The sequence below is a fragment of the Cariama cristata genome, unplaced genomic scaffold, assembly GCF_000690535.1.
Source record: "Cariama cristata isolate BGI_N322 unplaced genomic scaffold, ASM69053v1 scaffold19401, whole genome shotgun sequence".
Classification (NCBI taxonomy): Eukaryota; Metazoa; Chordata; class Aves; order Cariamiformes; family Cariamidae; genus Cariama; species Cariama cristata.
The window spans coordinates 8199-25545 of NW_009600088.1; the positions used below are offsets into that span (position 1 = coordinate 8199).

The 17347-nt window shown below is 38.2% G+C and overlaps 1 protein-coding gene across 1 annotated transcript in view; it reads left to right on the forward strand.

The window, feature by feature from the left end:
* Nucleotides 1–418: 418 nt before the first annotated feature.
* The window catches only part of EEFSEC (eukaryotic elongation factor, selenocysteine-tRNA-specific), a 94047-nt gene continuing 77118 nt past the window's right edge, over nucleotides 419–17347 (forward strand). The window contains exons 1-4 of the mRNA XM_009709927.1: nucleotides 419–488; nucleotides 982–1189; nucleotides 4992–5088; nucleotides 8003–8167. Coding sequence (XP_009708229.1) covers nucleotides 419–488; nucleotides 982–1189; nucleotides 4992–5088; nucleotides 8003–8167 — 540 coding nt within the window. The remainder of the gene's footprint in view (nucleotides 489–981; nucleotides 1190–4991; nucleotides 5089–8002; nucleotides 8168–17347) is intronic.

Consider the following 17347-nt stretch of genomic DNA (forward strand, 5'->3'; position numbering starts at 1 on the left):
CATTAAAGTCTATTGCACTTTACTTTTGTACTATTCAGAGTATTTCATTTACCTGGAATGAGACAGGAAAATCCTGAATATAATTAGTGGAAGGCCCAAAAGCTTCCTTGAAAACAAATTTAAATCCATGAAATTTGGTTTGCTTCATTCAAAGGATTAAGGGTTCATGACAACAATACTTTGAAAAGTAAAATAAAAATAATCCATAAGCATGATAGGTAACTTCAGCTTAAAATTTAGGACCTTTTTCTTGAAGAGATCTAAGATTCAGGTCTGTTTGTGGCTGTGTATGAAGTACATACTCAAGTTATTTAGGTCTGAATTGGGAGTGAATTACAATACATTGCAGGGTTTAAATCGCCTCTTCCTCACATTGAGGGATTGTAGGAATTTATTTAGATATGGGGTAAACCTGGGGATGACCACTGGTGGTCATCTTGTTTTCACTTTTATCAAATTTCGGACTCTGAAAGAAGAAATGGTGGGAAGTGGGTGGGGATTGAGGATTGCAGATGTAGTTATGTGACATGTACTTGGCTCTTATGGGAGTGGCTCCGAGTGTGCAACTGTCTGCAATGTTGTTGTGTGTTTCTTTGGCTGTGCCACATTCTTGCTCAGCTTCTTATATTATCTTTTTTAATTGAGGCAAATATCATGCTTGTGTTGCTGCAAGGGTAATTTTCTTAATTTTTTTTAAATGCAGTGATAATATTCCTCCATATTAACAGTTCAAGTTTAAGGATATGTAAACTATCATACACTTCCATATTTTTTAATGACCCGATGGTAGCATATAATAGCTTAAGTTCATGAGGTCTTATTTTCAAACACAGCTGTGCATTCAATGCTTATTTTGACTGGTGTTTTACTCATGTTTCTGGGCATTTGTAAATATACTGACAGCTTTTATGGAAACTATCTGAGAAAATGATCCTTAATCTTTTTATACTGCTCCAATACTGACTGTGAATTCTCTTCCAGGTGCCCAGATTATTGATTTGATGATGCTTGTAATAGATGTGACAAAAGGGATGCAGACGCAGTCAGCAGAGTGCTTGGTAATTGGGCAAATTGCCTGCCAGAAGATGGTGGTGGTTCTGAACAAAATAGATCTCCTTCCAGAGGGGAAGAGACAAAGTGCCATTGAGAAGATGACTAAGAAAATGCAGAAGACCTTGGAAAATACTAAGTAAGTTAACAGTAATCATAATGGCTAACTTGTTACAAAATGTATACCACAAATACTTCACCCACATTTCACTTCCAGCATGCTTCTAAACATACTGAGATATCTAGCAAAGATAAGAGAATGGAAAGATTACCAGAAACTCAAATGCAGTCCTGAATTTGCATCTGCAAGTATCATGTGTAGAGAAATATTTTCCTATAATGAAGCTTTTCAGTTTAAAGTTCAGATTGGATAAAACAAAGCCAGAATATCCAGGGGAAGAACTGTTGGGTGTTGATTTGGTTTTTTTGGTTTGTTTGTGGTTGGTTTTTTTTTGGGTTTGGTTTGGTTTTGGGGTTTTTTGGGGTTTTTTTGCAGGTTTTTTTGTTTGTTTGTTTATGGACTTGCAACTTTTGTTGTGATCTGCAAGTCTTTCATTCCAGAGAAAAGAAAATGTTAGGACTTTTCTGTAACTGAGGGTGAAAAATGTGATTGCCCCAACTAGGGGGAGCAGAATGATGGAGGTTTATGTAGTGTAATGTGGATCTGGCTGGGATGATGTTTTTCAGTCCTCTTTAGGTAAATTAATTGAGGTACACAATGAGTGAAGTGCAGTGAGATTCATGAGTTGAAATGTGACTGTTATGAAGTGGGAAGATACAGTACAGTATTTAGTGGTTACACAAACTGAAGCACAGCTTATTTTGCCCAGGGACATGGGGGACGTAGCTGTTAGGTCACATTTTGATTTGAAGAATCAAAGGAATAGGATTCAGTGTGCAGAGGAGAGAATTTCCCCAGGACCAAAAGAAAGCAAAACTTCCTTGGATGTGGCAGTTCCTGCTTAACTTACTTGTGGTGATAGGGCAATCTCCCTTTTCAACTGTACAACTGCCCCAATAGTGACTACAAAGATCTTTGTGTCCTTCCAGCTCCTGTGGTGTTCTTGGATCAATTAATTGTGCTGGGAATAGTACAGAGGTCACCAGGAAAGTGAAATTCTCTCTTGTGAACTTAGAATCCTACAACTTTAAATTCTCTCTGGCACTTGTTAATTTAAGGGCAAATAAATACAGAGTAGCTTGGTTTTCTCTGTAGGTTGCTGCCCCTCATTTTAGGGGAAAGGAGACACCTGTAATATATCAAAGCATTTTGGATCAACAATTTTTTATAGCTGTGAGTTTGTTGATAAAATTCACAGGTGATCCTAATGGGGATAGCATTGAGATAATAAAGTTAGGAAAACTTTAGAGACCATTATCTAATGGCTTTCTTATGATTTTATTTAATTGTTTGAAAGGTTGGTATATAGAATATGAATTAAGCAGTATTACAATCAATAGTTCTTTTATCTGTTTCTCATCTATGCCAAGAAGTTAATGATTTTTAAGAGAGTTTATCTTAATATACTGCTCAGGTTTATTTTGTCCTTTTTTAAAAATTTGTTTATTTTTCTTGAATGGCAATAATTGCTACTGCAGGTGGTACTTCATGCTTGGTTTAGTCCAAGATTGTATTGTGGATGATTGGAAAAAAAGACCTTTCTAATTGCATATCCATAAAAGGAAGACGAATTTTTGTAAGGGAACTAGTGTTCAGAAATACTCTTTATGTACACTCTTCAAATTAAATATTCTTTTTATATCCTGGAGTACAGGTGGGTCTTTACAGTGTGTCTTGAAAATTAGCAGACTTTGTCAAAACTGAAGGGGAAGTGAGTTTTTGCAAACGGTTGACATGCTGACTGAGGTCCTTACCTCTAGCTCCCTTTTAAAACAAGGATGTGCATCAGCTAATCACAACAGCTGTGGCTCCACCCAGAGAGAAATGATCCTGTTACAATGTTTTAATTACTCATTTGAACTCTGGATCCTAGAAATGCTCTTTTATTGGATGTGTCTGTGTGGTGTTCTTGCAACAAAAATTCAGTTTTTGCCTGTGCATTCTGTGCTTTATGGTGCTTTGAAAGCTCTGCTGACCTAGCACTACTTTGATTGTAAAGTGCTTGTCCTGTTACACCTTGGGCATGTGTTGTTTCTTGATAGCCTGTTTTTCACTTGACTTTGAATTGCCAAATGCATGTTTTTTAACAGTTTCTATACTTCTAAACTACTCTTATTAGCAGGGCATATGCTGAGACCATTTGACAGCTGCCTCTGACCCCAAACACTTGGCAATGTTTTTTTTCCTAGGAATAGTTTATATGATTATTATTTCTCTACACACATAGAGGCATGTATGTGCAATTCCATAGCAGTAAGCTAATCTGAAGTCTGTTGCAGCTAGAGAGTAGGTGTTGCCATTGATGCTGGGGAAATTATTGTAGTATTGTCAGGAGATTCCATGGAAGGTGAAATAAAGAATAGGCAGAGGAAAGTAACTGTCATATATTTGAATAGTTTGACACTTGTAAATTTGACCTAATCAAAGCTTGCTTGTTGTTCTATGGATTCATGCCAAAAGTAAAAGCAAAAGGTCCCTATGAATGGAATTTCTATTTTTTTTGTAATTTTTGTACATGCCAGCTTTTATCTTTGTCCAGCAGGGTCTAAACTCTGCTGACAAATCGGTGTGATGGAGTAAGAGTTTTAGTAGGCTGAATCATGTTTGGAAGTTCCTCAAGGGTGGTGTATGATTATTCCAGTTTGTTCTAGTATGTGGGAAAAGGAGTGAAGCACCTGGTTCAGCATAAATTTCTACTTGTTGCCATACAGTACCCTGAAGTATTTGTATGAAAATAAATTTCTAAAAGTTTTATGGTTAATCACATGAATTTTGGTGCACGTTTTTGTTACCCTTTGTCCCTAGATGCCTCATTTACAGCATGTAAACAAAGAAAATAGCTTACATGTGTGATTACTGTTTAGTCACTAAAAGAGCTCCCTCTGTAGAACTTGGCATTTATTCTTTATCAAGGCACTGTCTTTTTCCTCCAGTTCACTCCTTTTTTTCGGATAAAATCTATGGGGAGTGGGTGTCAAAAAGATGACCGCAATAATTACTTTTGGTCTGAATCTGTTGCGCAAGAGTCAAGTATCTATGAGAACCAATCACTGTTTTTCTGTTATTTCTGATTATTATTCCATTGCTTTTAATATATATATTTTACATGGTTAATCTTGACTTTTGCAAAAATACAGTAATAATTTGACTTGCAATCTAACTTCCCTTTCCAAAATGTAAGCAAAACAAGCTATCAGATGATTCAAACACTAGGTTGCCTTTTAGGGAGCAAAAATGAAGTCTGCTGACTGAATTTGTAAAAACAAAACTCAAAAAACCTCATCCCCAAAAACCCACCATGTGAGCTTTATCAACTTTAATTTCAGTAGATTTACGTCTTTCTCTTCTCTGCAGCTCTTGCAGTCTGCCCGCTGCAGACTCAGGTAGACATCATGTGCCATCTGGCATTTGGCTCCCATTTTGAAGATTATGACTCTCCAGCTAGGATTATAATTGTTTTAATGAAAGTTGAAAACAGTGCTTAGTCTGCAGGTAAAGTGGCTTGATTGCAAAGCCACTGCAGTAAGACTGGGTAATAGACCTTTGTTTCTGAAATAAACTGAAGTCTTGCTTTTGACTGCCACAGAGTTGAATCAGTAGCTAATACTAAACAGAACTGGATGTTTCATAGTGAACTCTAGTAGCACAGATGCCAGTAATTCAAGAAAATACTGTCAGTTATTCACTTTGGAGGAAGAGCAGATAAATCAGAACTTGACGAAACTGCTTTGTCTTAATTGTCAAATGAGCCTGGAGCTACTTTACATTGACACATGTAGAAGATCTGTGGTCTAATGGTGGGAGTCTTTCTCTCTTTCAGGTTCTGTGGGTGTCCTATTGTTGCTGTTGCAGCAAAGCCTGGTGGACCGGAAGCCCCAGAGTCTGAGAATCCTCTAGGTGTTTCTGAATTAATTGAGGTACCTGCTGAAGAACATAATAACAACATTAAACATACTCAAACTTTTCTTTAAGTCTTTTGGAGTACGCTGTATTTAGTATCTAGAGCTGAGGAACTCCTGCATTAATGTTAGTTTTAAGGAACCTCATTCTTTAGGGATTCCTTCCAGTGAATGAAGTTGAGGTTGCATGCCCCAGAAGTGGATCTCCTTTTTCAACTACTAGGCTTCAATGCCTTTGAATAGCTGTGTCTTAAGAAACAGCTATCACAAGTTTGATGAAATTGGTTTTAAAGTAGTAAAAAATTATGAAGCATAATGAATAAAAATAACATTAAAATTCTGCCAAATCTTCAGTTGTTTTATAATTGTACCACAGTTAAGAAAACAGTAAAGTTGTGAAGTCAGGCACTCAAAAGCTACATGATAGGAATTATATCCTTCTGTTGTGCGTGTATTGTGATCCAGTGTTGAGGTGCATGATTCTTTATTCTAAACAACCCTTACCTCACTCCTTGCACAGGATGGACAGGACTCAGCTGGTGAGCAGGTGATTTGTATTTTGTTTTAGTTCTCATTATTCTGTGTGGCCTCAGGACTCCATTAATATACTGTTCTGCATTCAGAATGATTAACTTCCTCCTGGACTTGTCTTTGGCATGCATCACTGTGGTCTTAAGCACTTGGCAAACAGTTAATTTACTTCCAAAAGACCTATAGGAAGTGTAGTAGTGACTTTAATCCATATTTAGATTGGGAAGCTGAGGCACAAGGGAGTTAACTCCACTGAGTTTACTAATTATGGTTGCCAAATTTAAGGAAACTAGGAACTCTTTTGGGATGTGCTTGTGTTCATATCATAGGACCTGCCAATTTTGACAGCAAGTGTGAGTGCTTAGGACTTCTGTTAAGCTTTGGGGTTTCTGTTTGGACAGTCTGAGGTGTATAGTTGGTGATTACTTCTGGAAAGTTTCATTTTTAAGAGAATGACTATACATGGAAGTTCTGGTGTAAGCAAGTGTAGAATGCCTTCTCTAGAGGAGCACCACCTGCCTTCATGATGAAATCGTTCTCTGTGATACTCTGCCTTCCTTACTGCATGCTTTGCATATCTGCAAAAGATAAAAAGCATGGCCTGGATTTACCCTGTGCCCTGAATAAGGTAGGACCTGGAAAAAACTATATGATTGTATAACTAACATAATATCAGACATATATGAAGAAAAGACTGTAAGCAAACTGGTGCTTCAGAGGTGTCCTTAGTTCTAGCAGTGTGGGTTGGTATGGGCTGTGGGGTGTGTGGTGGTGTGTTTTTTTTTTTTTGGGGGGGGAGGAGGGAGCATGAAAGAGAATAAATTCTGAAATTTAAAAAAAAACTTAAGTTATACAGTAAGTTATATGGCATGAAGCTAATACTGTGAAGGGCAGGACAGTTAAAATAGCTGTTTGAGAGCAGATTGTAGCTTGTAGTAGACTTGTCACCCTTTCTGTGAATAAGCTTTAGGGAAAAGTAGCATCTTTGCCTTGGAGGGGTGCCACTGTTGTTTGCAGGCAGCAGAAAGTAGCTCTAAAACAAAGGCATCATTCTTTGCAGACTTGTCAAGGTCTGATGTGGATGCTTTGGATGCTGCCAGGTTTAAAATACTTGTAAATTACTGAATTTAGGGTTCAGCACCAGTCATCAAAAATCTAGGCATGTCTGGCAGAGAGTAGCCTGGCTTTGTACAAAGGCAGGATGTTCCACATAGCTGCTGAGTATTGTACCACCTCCCAGGCCTGAGATGCGTATGGGGGTGTGATGTGCTGCGACCTTAGAATAGACTTAGCAAGAACCAGGCTGCCTGCAACAATGTCTAGAGAGGTGGAGATAGGCAAGTCCTTAGTTCTGCCTTCAGTGAGTTCCAGGTAGATTTACTGGGATGTTCCCCAGGGTTAAAACCTTTGAAGGAAATACCCATATTGCAGCTGTTTCTGTCAACTCTGAGACCTAGTGTTAGAAGAGCTGCCAAATACTGTGTGAGCCCTGCCATTGAGCTTCAAAGTATTATCCTTTCTGAAATTGATAAGAGACTCTTTCCGTTGTTCTGCCGTTACACTTGGGCTTAACCTGCAGTTTCTGGCCTTAAAAGCAGACGTTAAAGGCAGTGCCAAGTTTATATGCTGATGTTATAACAGAGGCAGAGATCAAAAGTGATTTGAAACAGGGGTGAACAAGTTCCTCTGAAGCACTGTTGGGTACATCACTGCATTTCTGTAATTAAGGTCTTCTGTCTATTGGTGATATATTTTAAGAAACATAGTATTTGTCAGCGAAACAGAAATCCTAAACTTGGAGAATTTATCTGGAAAATGGTGCTTATGTAGCTATTTGTGTTAGTGATTTTATCCTCCAAGAAGTGTTAACAGAAATCTGAAGGGGAAGTTGACTTTGAAAACTTAACCCAGTATAATACTTTTTCTGGGAGGGAGGCAAGAATGGGCTTTGCGGGGCACTAATATCTGTATATAAGTTCATTTTCACAAAATCCAAAAAAGCTGAAGTAGCAAAATGCACTGTAAAATTGTACTTTTGAGACAGGGGAAAAAAAAGGGGGGGGAATGACGTACAGGGCTTTTTTTTTTCTTTGCTTTGCTGCAGTGTTTATATTGAATTTGGCAGGAACTTTATCGCCAGTGCAGTTTTGCTAACCAAGCTAAATGTGCAGCACCAAATCTTTCTAAGGCAGAAAATCGAACTGCTCCTGTTGCTAAGTGTGTGTCTCCTCTATGGCACACACAGTTAGTTTGACATTGGTGCATTCTAAGCTCATTGGGAGATGCCTGACATCAGTAAAACTGCAAGCGTGTTCAATCAATCATTTGCTTGCCTTCCTTTTGCTATATGGCTGTCATGACTTTTCACCCAAGCATAGTGCTGCTTTTATCTTTTTTTCAGGTCCTGAAGTCTCAGGCTTACCTGCCATCAAGAGACCCCTCGGGACACTTCCTTATGGCAGTTGACCACTGTTTCTCTATCAAGGGTCAAGGCACAGTGATGACAGGGACTATTCTTTCTGGCTCTGTTAGCCTTGGTGACAATGTGGAGATTCCTGCCCTGAAGGTGAGTCTCTCAGTTTCACTCCCCCCAGTTTTCTTGACAGAGACACTCAACAAAGAAGGGAGTGTTCTCTTCCAATCTGAAATTATTCAAATATTTTCAGTGGGGTTTCTTTGTACTCCATTATAAGCCAGCTTATAATAGGAAGAGACATAGAGATTTTAAAATAAGGCAACCTGTAAAGTTACTTGCTTAATTTTAGTTGAATGAAGAGGAGAGAAGACTGACCTAGATTAGTATGTGTAGACTTTCAAATTCAGAAAAGCAAAGTGGGCATGTTTCCAAGACGGGAAGTGCCCAAGGACTGAACAAGGTTTGAGTGAGGATATTTTCATTTGAGATGTGCTGCAGTGAGAAGGCTTACAAAAGAATTTGAGTAGATAGGTTTCCGGAGATGTCTGGAAGTGAAGGAAGTGACAAGAAGAGTGTATTGAAATGCTTGATGCATGTTCTCTGTTTACTGGGGCTTTAATTGATGTCAGCATGTTTTGGGAGAACTGCTGGGATGCAGTAGATGACTTGCTGCTGTTGGGCTTTTTAGAGAGCCTATAGAAAGTCAAGAGGCCTTTCAATGGCCTTTAAACCCCTTAACTGTTGTTACTATTTTATTTCCTTAAAATATATTCATCCTTTAAAAGAAAACAAGGTGACTTTCTACTTGAATAGGTGAAGCCTGTTTCACAGATGCTGATTTGAACTACTCTGACTTTCCCTTTTTATTAGTTGCCCAAAATGAGTCAAGACTTGAAGCGTTTTGCAGCTACTGCTTAAAGTGGACCCAACCGCCTACATTCCGAGAGTAGGCAGCTTTTGGCTCAACAAGCCTGGATGGGACCCTTTTGGTGCTGTCAGTATTGTCCTCGAGTCATGTTACTCTAAGGACCCTATTCTTTCATTGAGTGAACATGCTGCTTTCTCATTTTTGCCTGTACTTTGGGGGCAAGTAAAGGACTAAGTGAGGCATTCTGATTTCACCTGAAATATTTTGCTAGTAGCCAACAATTTTTGGTCAACCTCTTCTGTGATACCTGTGGCCAGGTATATTTTATATGATATTGTCTTTTGCATAAAAGTGATTTGCATAATATGTACCCCATCAAGTCTGCTTTCCTAGTGGAGTTCCTTACTGCCCATATTCTCATTTGCAGCGTGCAACCCATTCTGGGAGCCATGCTCGTAATTCCTCCAGGGAATACGCTTTGCTGGGATTGTAACTCTGATTTCAACCTCTCCTGCTATCCGCTTGCTAGTGTTCCTTCCCTTTTCTGGTGTATCCTGCTTGCTGTCCTGGGCCTGCCTGCACAAGAGGTCCAAGGAGAGACAAGTAGGTAGGAGTACAAGACTCCTGAGTGCTCAGTGGTGGCTCCTGCCCAACAGGAGGCTTGCACAGCTGGTTAGCTGCTTTCCTTTTGGCATAGTACTGGCCAGATTTCCTGTGGCTTTGCACTCTGGCAGATGGGGGTGAGACAGAGCAGGGTAATTACTTCGTGCAAACTAGATTATATCTGGAAATAACTGTTCAGCTCTTCATGTATAGTCCAAGAATATTTTTGGGAAATGTATTTAGGGATTAGTCTGCTCTCTGAGAATCTGTATGAAGAGGAAAATGACAAAAATATAGTGAATAACTTGCATATTGCAGATGAGTGTTTAAAAACGATAGTAGGAAGGGCTCTAAGTGGGATTTTAAAAGATACTTTCTTCCCAAGTGACTGGAGGAGCAGTGAATTGGAAGGCGAGTTAGCAGATAAACAGGTCATTGACAAAGAGAAGCCACATCACTTGGCTTTTATGATATTAACAACTTCCCTCAAAATTTTAGTTATTTTCAATTGCTGTTAATTAATCCTTCACTGCCTTGTGTGAAATAGAAATTACCTCTGAGTGGTAATAGTAGTGGACAGTTTTGCATTTTTTTTTTTTGCCACTAGCAGCTTTTGAATATTCATGTCCATACTGTACAGGTATGGAAACCAAGGCACAGTAGAAGGAAGCAACTTTTGTAAGTTTGAGTTGTGTGTTGTACTTACCCCCGCTAGCATCATGCAGAGTTGGGTTAGGATACCTATGAAAGGTCAAACCTTTCTCAGGCCTACAAGGTAATGGAGGAAGCACATTTCACAACACATTGTGGTTTATGACTCTTTCTGACCTTTTTTTGCCCTGACCCTATGGTAACTGAGATTGACAGCTGGTGCCCACTGGGCATTTAGGGACATTACAAGCCAGCTGCTTTTTAAATTTGAAGAACCCTCTCGCCAAATGAAGTGGCATCACCTTCCAGTTCTACTAATGGACTTCGACATCTTTGACCGCTTGAACCTGCACAAAGGAGGGACACAGCAATTAAAAATAAACAGTGACATTCTCAAACGCCCATGTTTGCTCTGATTGAGGCTGAGAGCACCAGCAGTGCATGGATTCCTTTATGCTGTTGCCTATGTAAATTGCCATCTGGGGTTGATTATCCGTATAGCAAAAAAAAAATTATATGTGTTTGGCAAAAAGCTTTGACACAGCAAACAGTTCACTATCCAATTGAGTTAGTACTATTTGCTCACTAGCACTTGAAATCCACCTTGAAGAGCATGAACCTAGGATTTTTGCAGCAAAAACGTAGTGTTGGCGGAATTCTGAATGTCCTTTACGATTATTTCAGTGGTCTTTCCATCTCTACAGTCTTCCAGTTTATAAACTGTAACAACTTGTGACATTTTTATTTCTACTTTATAAAAGTTCCTGGAGTTTGAACAGTAAGGATTTTTTTCAATATAGATTAATTTTATTTTGCTGATAGGTTTGGTGATAATCACTTCAAAATATTTCTCTAAGTATATGTTATTTAGTGAATTTAGTTTAAGTGAGCATGAATGTCAAATTCTAGTGCTGCTGTGTCTTTTTATAGCATGTTTTAATTGAAACAGTGGTTTTTTTCCGTGGGTGAGAAGTATCTTTGCCTTCCTTATCCAGGTGGGGAAAAAAAAAATAGCTTAAGAACAGCAGCTACTTAGAAGGCAAAAAACCCACGCAAGAACCAGGACTTTTGTTCTTATCATTGGTTGTCTCATAACAAAAAAAAATAATTCTTATGTGAAAAGTAATGCAAAATGTTGTATGGCATATGGTCTTCTTTCTGCACAGCGTTAGTGATTCGAACTTTGGATTGCACAGTTGCAAGCACATTAGAAATACTGGAAGATTGGGTAAAACAGATGATAATGTGTTAATATTCCTTTGAAGATGTTTTAGGGCACAGAAAATGTTCCAGATTGGTTAATAAGAATCACTCTGTCTTAAGAGTTGTGAAAGACATAGAGGAGGTCAAGTCTGAATTCAGTGAGGAGGCAGACAGCAGATGTACACAGTTAATGGATATAAATCTGGTCGTCCTGAAAGTGTTGACTCAGCATTGCCTTACCTGTGATCAAGTGCTGCAGGTATATAGCAGCCACAAAGCATGCACGTGGCAGCCAACTATAAACACCACTGTTGTTTTTTTCAGGACTTGCAAGAAGTAGAAACTTTTCTTCTTGCTTTATACTCAAGTTCTTATCTGTTGTATTTAATGTAGTTACTGACAAACGTTAGAGCAAGTTGATGCAAGCTGAAGGGCTGGTGGATGTTAGTAGCTTCATTGGAGCCTATATAAAAGTACAGTATGCTGCAATTTTGTACTGCGTTTTGTCAGAAGTTCGTGAGTGCCTTGAAGGCTGAGTAGGTGCATTATTGGTAAACAGTTACGTTGATTTTTATTTTTTTTTCTGTAGGTGATCTTCTGGCGATTTTCGCTGTGTGCTGAAACTGAATAATGCATCTGGTGTAATATAGTACAAAGTTATTTCTTATGTAATAAATCACATGGACACCCAGTCAGTGGACTGACCTTGGCAGGTGCCTCTTTAGACATTGTCAGATTTTTGATCTGCTAGGTGTGGTTCAACTGTTGTCATTGAAGGGGAAGAGGAGTATTCATACCGGGTCCAACCTTCACCATCCCTGAGGTTTGCAGTAGACAATTGCTGTTGTTCAGCATTTCAATCTCAAAAGCTGCAAGTATGTTCATGAAATGCTTCTCTTGTAGTTGGAAAGTAGTCATCCAGGTGTTTTAGTACTCTGATATACTTTCAAGAGGTCACTTGAGACATCAAATATGAAAAATGTGAGAAACTTGTGTCTGTTTGTCTAGGCAAGTCTCCTAGTAAATGGTAGTGTCAGTTTAAACCAGTAGTGGATTCTCTCTTGGCAAAGGCCTGTTTGCTGTCAAATTATATTGACTTTATGAACTTTGAAGAAGCATCATTTTATAACTGGTACTGAGAAACTTCATGGTTTTGTATACTTCCACCATATGAAAAGAGATTGTTTTTTTAAAACTTCTTTGTTGGCTAGATAACCTTGGTCTGTTTTTTGGCAAACATTCTGTAGTTTTTATGGCTCATCCAACAAAAAAATGCTCCAGTGTCTGATAGAATAAACCAAATAGTATTTGCAAGACTATTTCCTTCAAACCGCCGTAGCTATTCAGATTGTGACAGATATATTTGCTTTTGCCCACATGACTACTTCAGCCTTTCTGATGTCCCAAGACCTCTGATTAGTGAGATTTAGTATATAAATGTAGTAAGAACTAATTTTCATGTATTTAAGGGCTTTTTGCACAGAGTTGCACAGTTAAGTCTTGTCAGAGAACATTTAAATCTCGGAAAATGAAGTTGAATCAAACACCACTGAATTGGATCACAAAAACACTTGTATGTGGACTTTCATGGTAAAATCTTAAATAAGTTTTTACCACTGTTACTTTGAGTTCTTTGGACCTCATAATATACCCCTTCCAAATTTCAGGATATCTTGACTGCTTTTTGCACTGGAAATAAGTGCTTTTTGCACTTGCTAAATTTTCTGAGAGTATGTCTGAATGCTGTTTCTACATCTGTTTTTTTCCAGCACTTCTTGGATTTTTCTTGCCCAGTGTTGATATAAACAGCCTTTAAAATGCTATGGTTCGCCTACTGGGGAAGAAGTCTAGTTTACCTTCAACACTTTCTTTCCATTGAAATGCTGTGAAGAGAGACATTCCAGAAAATTGGGTTGGGAGGGAGAATCAATTAAATGTAACCGATAAAATCGTGAGAAGGCAGTTCATAATACATGTTAAAATATGTAGGTGATAAAATACAAGAATCTTAAATCCTAAATCAATAAATTAAACATATACACATAAAGTTACACATGTGATTTAATTCAGTACAAGTATTAAGCTGTTTCTTTAACTGTCTGCTACTTCTAAAGCACGGGTTGTGTTTTTTGGAGATCTTTCTCCTTTCCTAGAAAACATCAGCGTGAATCCTACTGGTTTTGCATCTGCTGTGGCATTTACGTAAAAGCAAAACATGCAGGATTTGGCTTATACTGGAAAGTACTCTGCTTTCAACATTTAGGATATTATCAGTTGTTTTTGAAGAATTAAATTCCTCAGCACAGTTCTTTGTGGTTAAGTAAAGGATTAAAGACCTGATCCAGTGCCTGTGGAATGAAATTTAGATCTGGCAATAAAAACTTCTCAAATCTTTTTGGCTCGATCTCTTGAGAGTGTAAGAGTAGCAGATGCTGAGCTCTTTCTAAAGATCGGTTCCCTCCTTTTCGATTTATGGTTTTGTAACTTCTTACTGTGTGGGTTTTTTTGGTTTTGTTTTTTATTTCTGTTTTAGTTCACACTTTAAAAAAAAATAAACCAACACAATGCCCTCAAAAAAACAAAAAAGCCAAAACAAAAAGGTTTTAGTTAACTTTAGACTTTAAAAATGCTCAGGAAGAGGTTTGTATGTTGCTATTCTTTCACTACCTGTTACTGAAGTACAGTGGTGTAGTTGATATGGCTTGCAATTTTTTATTGGGTATCATGTAGGTACAGTGAAGAGGGAACAAGATAAAGGATTTTGTGTGTTATGGTTTGTTTTATTCAGGACCAGGGATAAGACATAATAGAATAGGAGCTGAATATATATCACAGGTTTTTAAAATTTTTTTTTTTCTACTTGATCAGAGCAGAAGGGAAGGAAGCCAGGGGAGAGCAGCCAACCTGAGCAGTGCTAATCCAAACCATACGCTGTAGTTTTGGAGCTTGTGTGTCTAATGTGATCTCTGTAGGCAGAAAAGTGGCCTAGTCAGTGCTGGCCAATTAACTCTTCAAATACTAAATTTCATCTGCAGCATTTCATGGAGTCTAGATGTATCCCGTGCTCCCTGCCATCTAGAGACAGTTGGGATGCAGATTGCCATCTAATGGATTGGTAAAATTACTCAAAGTATACACGTTTCTTCCTACAGTGGATCTGAAAAGGCAGAGATTTGTGTGTAATTTCTGCATTACTTTATCCACTTTAACTATCTTAAATGACTATTTTGGATCCAGAATCCACAGGGAAGTGCAGCATTGCTGGAAACAGTACTGTTGTCCAAGGTAGACTTTGACTTCTGCAGTGTTTCTGTGATACTGATTGCTTGTTCAGAGTTATCTGCAATGCTTGTTCAGAGTTATCTGCAATGCTGTTGTGGTTAACGCATGAGATAATTTGAAGTGTGTATTTTGTGCTATTGCCACACAGATAGTTTTGTCTTAATAGTTAGTGCAGAGAGTTACTGTTGCCTAAGAACAGGTATGCTGTTCAATGAGGTTCAAAATGAAAAAGAAGTATAGAGTCATCTTGACTGAGTAGATGAAAATACTGTGAGAAATGAACATAGTATTTTTGTTTGATATAATGACTGATTTTCTTAGATAAATCAAATTACATTTTTTCTGTCCAGATTTCAGTAAATCATTTGTCTCACGAGAACAGTTAGAAAAGCTGAAGAAAGTTGTAATGGAAGTACAAGGTGGGAAAGAAACAGAGCTGAAGAAGAGGGAACCAATGAACTAACAGGAAGATTATAGAGGTAGAGTTGTTCTGAGGTTGGTCTTAGCACTGAAGTGTAATAGTTTCACTAGTGATTGTATGCACTCTCCCATGTATGTAGGCATTTTCCCCACTAGTGTGCCACGTTAGTGGGCTCTCCTGACTAGTGTAGGGTGCTGGCAGATGTGACTTCCATGCATAGTCAATGATGCTCAGTATTCTGTAGCTCTGTAGGAATTACCAGTGTCCTGGGTTGCTGGATCTGATGGGAAAGCTCAGTATCCCACTACAAAAGAGTGCCACAATTGGAGAAATGGAGTATGTTCTTGTATATTACATTAGTGAGCAGTTTGGCTTCAGTATGGCAACATATTTAAGGATACAGAAATATGTAGGTTTGTGATGCCAAAACAAAGTTGAAAAGAAAACCAAACTTCTAATAAGCTATTAAGATGACACCTCACATTTAGATTTATTACTTTAACTTCCCTCATCTGCTCATTTTGCTTTTTTCTCCTGCCTATTTCTATTTTTCTCCGTCTCTAGCTTCTTTTCCAGTCTCAAAGTTTGCTCTTGAAAGTAACTGATCTTTTCCACTTATACCTTACATGGAAGAAACTTTTTTCTTCCTCCTTTTTCTCAGCTGTTTGCAATCTTTGCTGTTGCAATCTTGAGTAACAATGTAGTTGTGTATACTTCCTTTCCCTTGACTACATCTTGGCTTGAAACCTCTGGTACTTGAAACCAGCATCAATCAGGGTCAGATGAGAAACTGTGGGATGGTAGTTTTGAGCTTGTTTCCATAAGCTGAAGCTAGAGTAGGTCTGATGAGAGGAAGGACAAGACCTGATAAACATTGAGTGGTGTTCTCTCAAGAGCAGTTTCTGAAGATGAATAAGCACGTTCTGATACCTCCTCTACAAGATATGCCAGCTATTGTTTTCCTAGGGCTAAATGTCTTGCCTTTATGTTTTGAAAAGGAGTCCTGGAGCCATCTAAAGTGGGTACTCTAAGCAATGGTCCTGTAAGCTGCGTACAGGAGGAGAAAGGTTTTTAAGACAACTTGAGCCACGACTGGGATGGAACTGAAAAAAAACATACATGTTATCCTGGGACTTAGTGGGTAACGTATTTCCTGTCAAGCAGTTGCTGTTCTGGTGATCAAGTGTTGCGTTCTTGAGTTTGTGTACCCTGGGGTTCAAGATTAGTTTGAAACTAAGTTAATGGACATTGCTGTAATAATCACAAACTTTCATGCAAATGCCTTTTTGTTTAAACGTTATGGTAACTTTTTAAAGCAAAGGATGGCTGGTTTGTGTTTGCATAACTTGTTTGCTTAAGCATTGCTGCTGTCCGGTCATTAACTTTATTTTTATTTCCTTTAATTTATCAGGTAGAATTGTTCTCAATCCGATTCAATTGAAAACAGACCTACATGCACGTACGCATACCGTTTGAGCAGGAGTCTTAGTGGAACGCTTGAATAGCAATTGGAAAGGTAGCCTCCTATATGGTAAACATAGCTTTCACATTACATTCCTGCATTAGTATGAGTAGGCTTAGTTAGGGCAGTGAGTAACTATCCGGTTTTAAATATTTAAGTTCAAGCACTGGAGGCTTTGGCAAAATTTCAGTAACCAGAATGAAGGAAGGGAATGTCCTGTTTTGTTCTTCCTTGGTCATCCACATACAGTAGAATTCCTTATTTGATCAGGCTTTTAAGAAGCAGAACAGTTCAGCAAGCACTGTGTTAACTAAACCATGGTCTGTGTATTCTAAAGTTCTGCTTGGATCTGGGCACTAGCAAAAAAAGCATCTGAATATTGAAAATGTTATTTAACCAAGACAGTTGAAGATAAACTTCTAAATTTGACCAAAAGGCAGACAAAAATGTACTAGTGCATAAGTGCCCAGGAATCTATAATTAGTCTATTACCAGAGTATTTTCTTGAAATATTACTATAAGACCATAACAAGTCCTTTGGATCTCATGCCTTGTACTGTGTGATCCTGAAATGACCCCATTTATAAAACTAAATGTTACTCTTTGTTACTACTGTGAAAATTACATGAGAATTGACTTTGCTCTTTAAACATTGGCTGAGCTCATCACCTAAATCTGTTGTCGTATGCCTGTGACAATAACACCTATTGTTGAAACTGAATGCAAGATGCATCTCTTCACTAGAGTATTCCCATAGCTTTATATTATAATAGCTGGCGCAGTTCAAAATGAAAGAAAAAGTAATACTAGAGAGCACCAATATTTACAGTATCAGCAGGA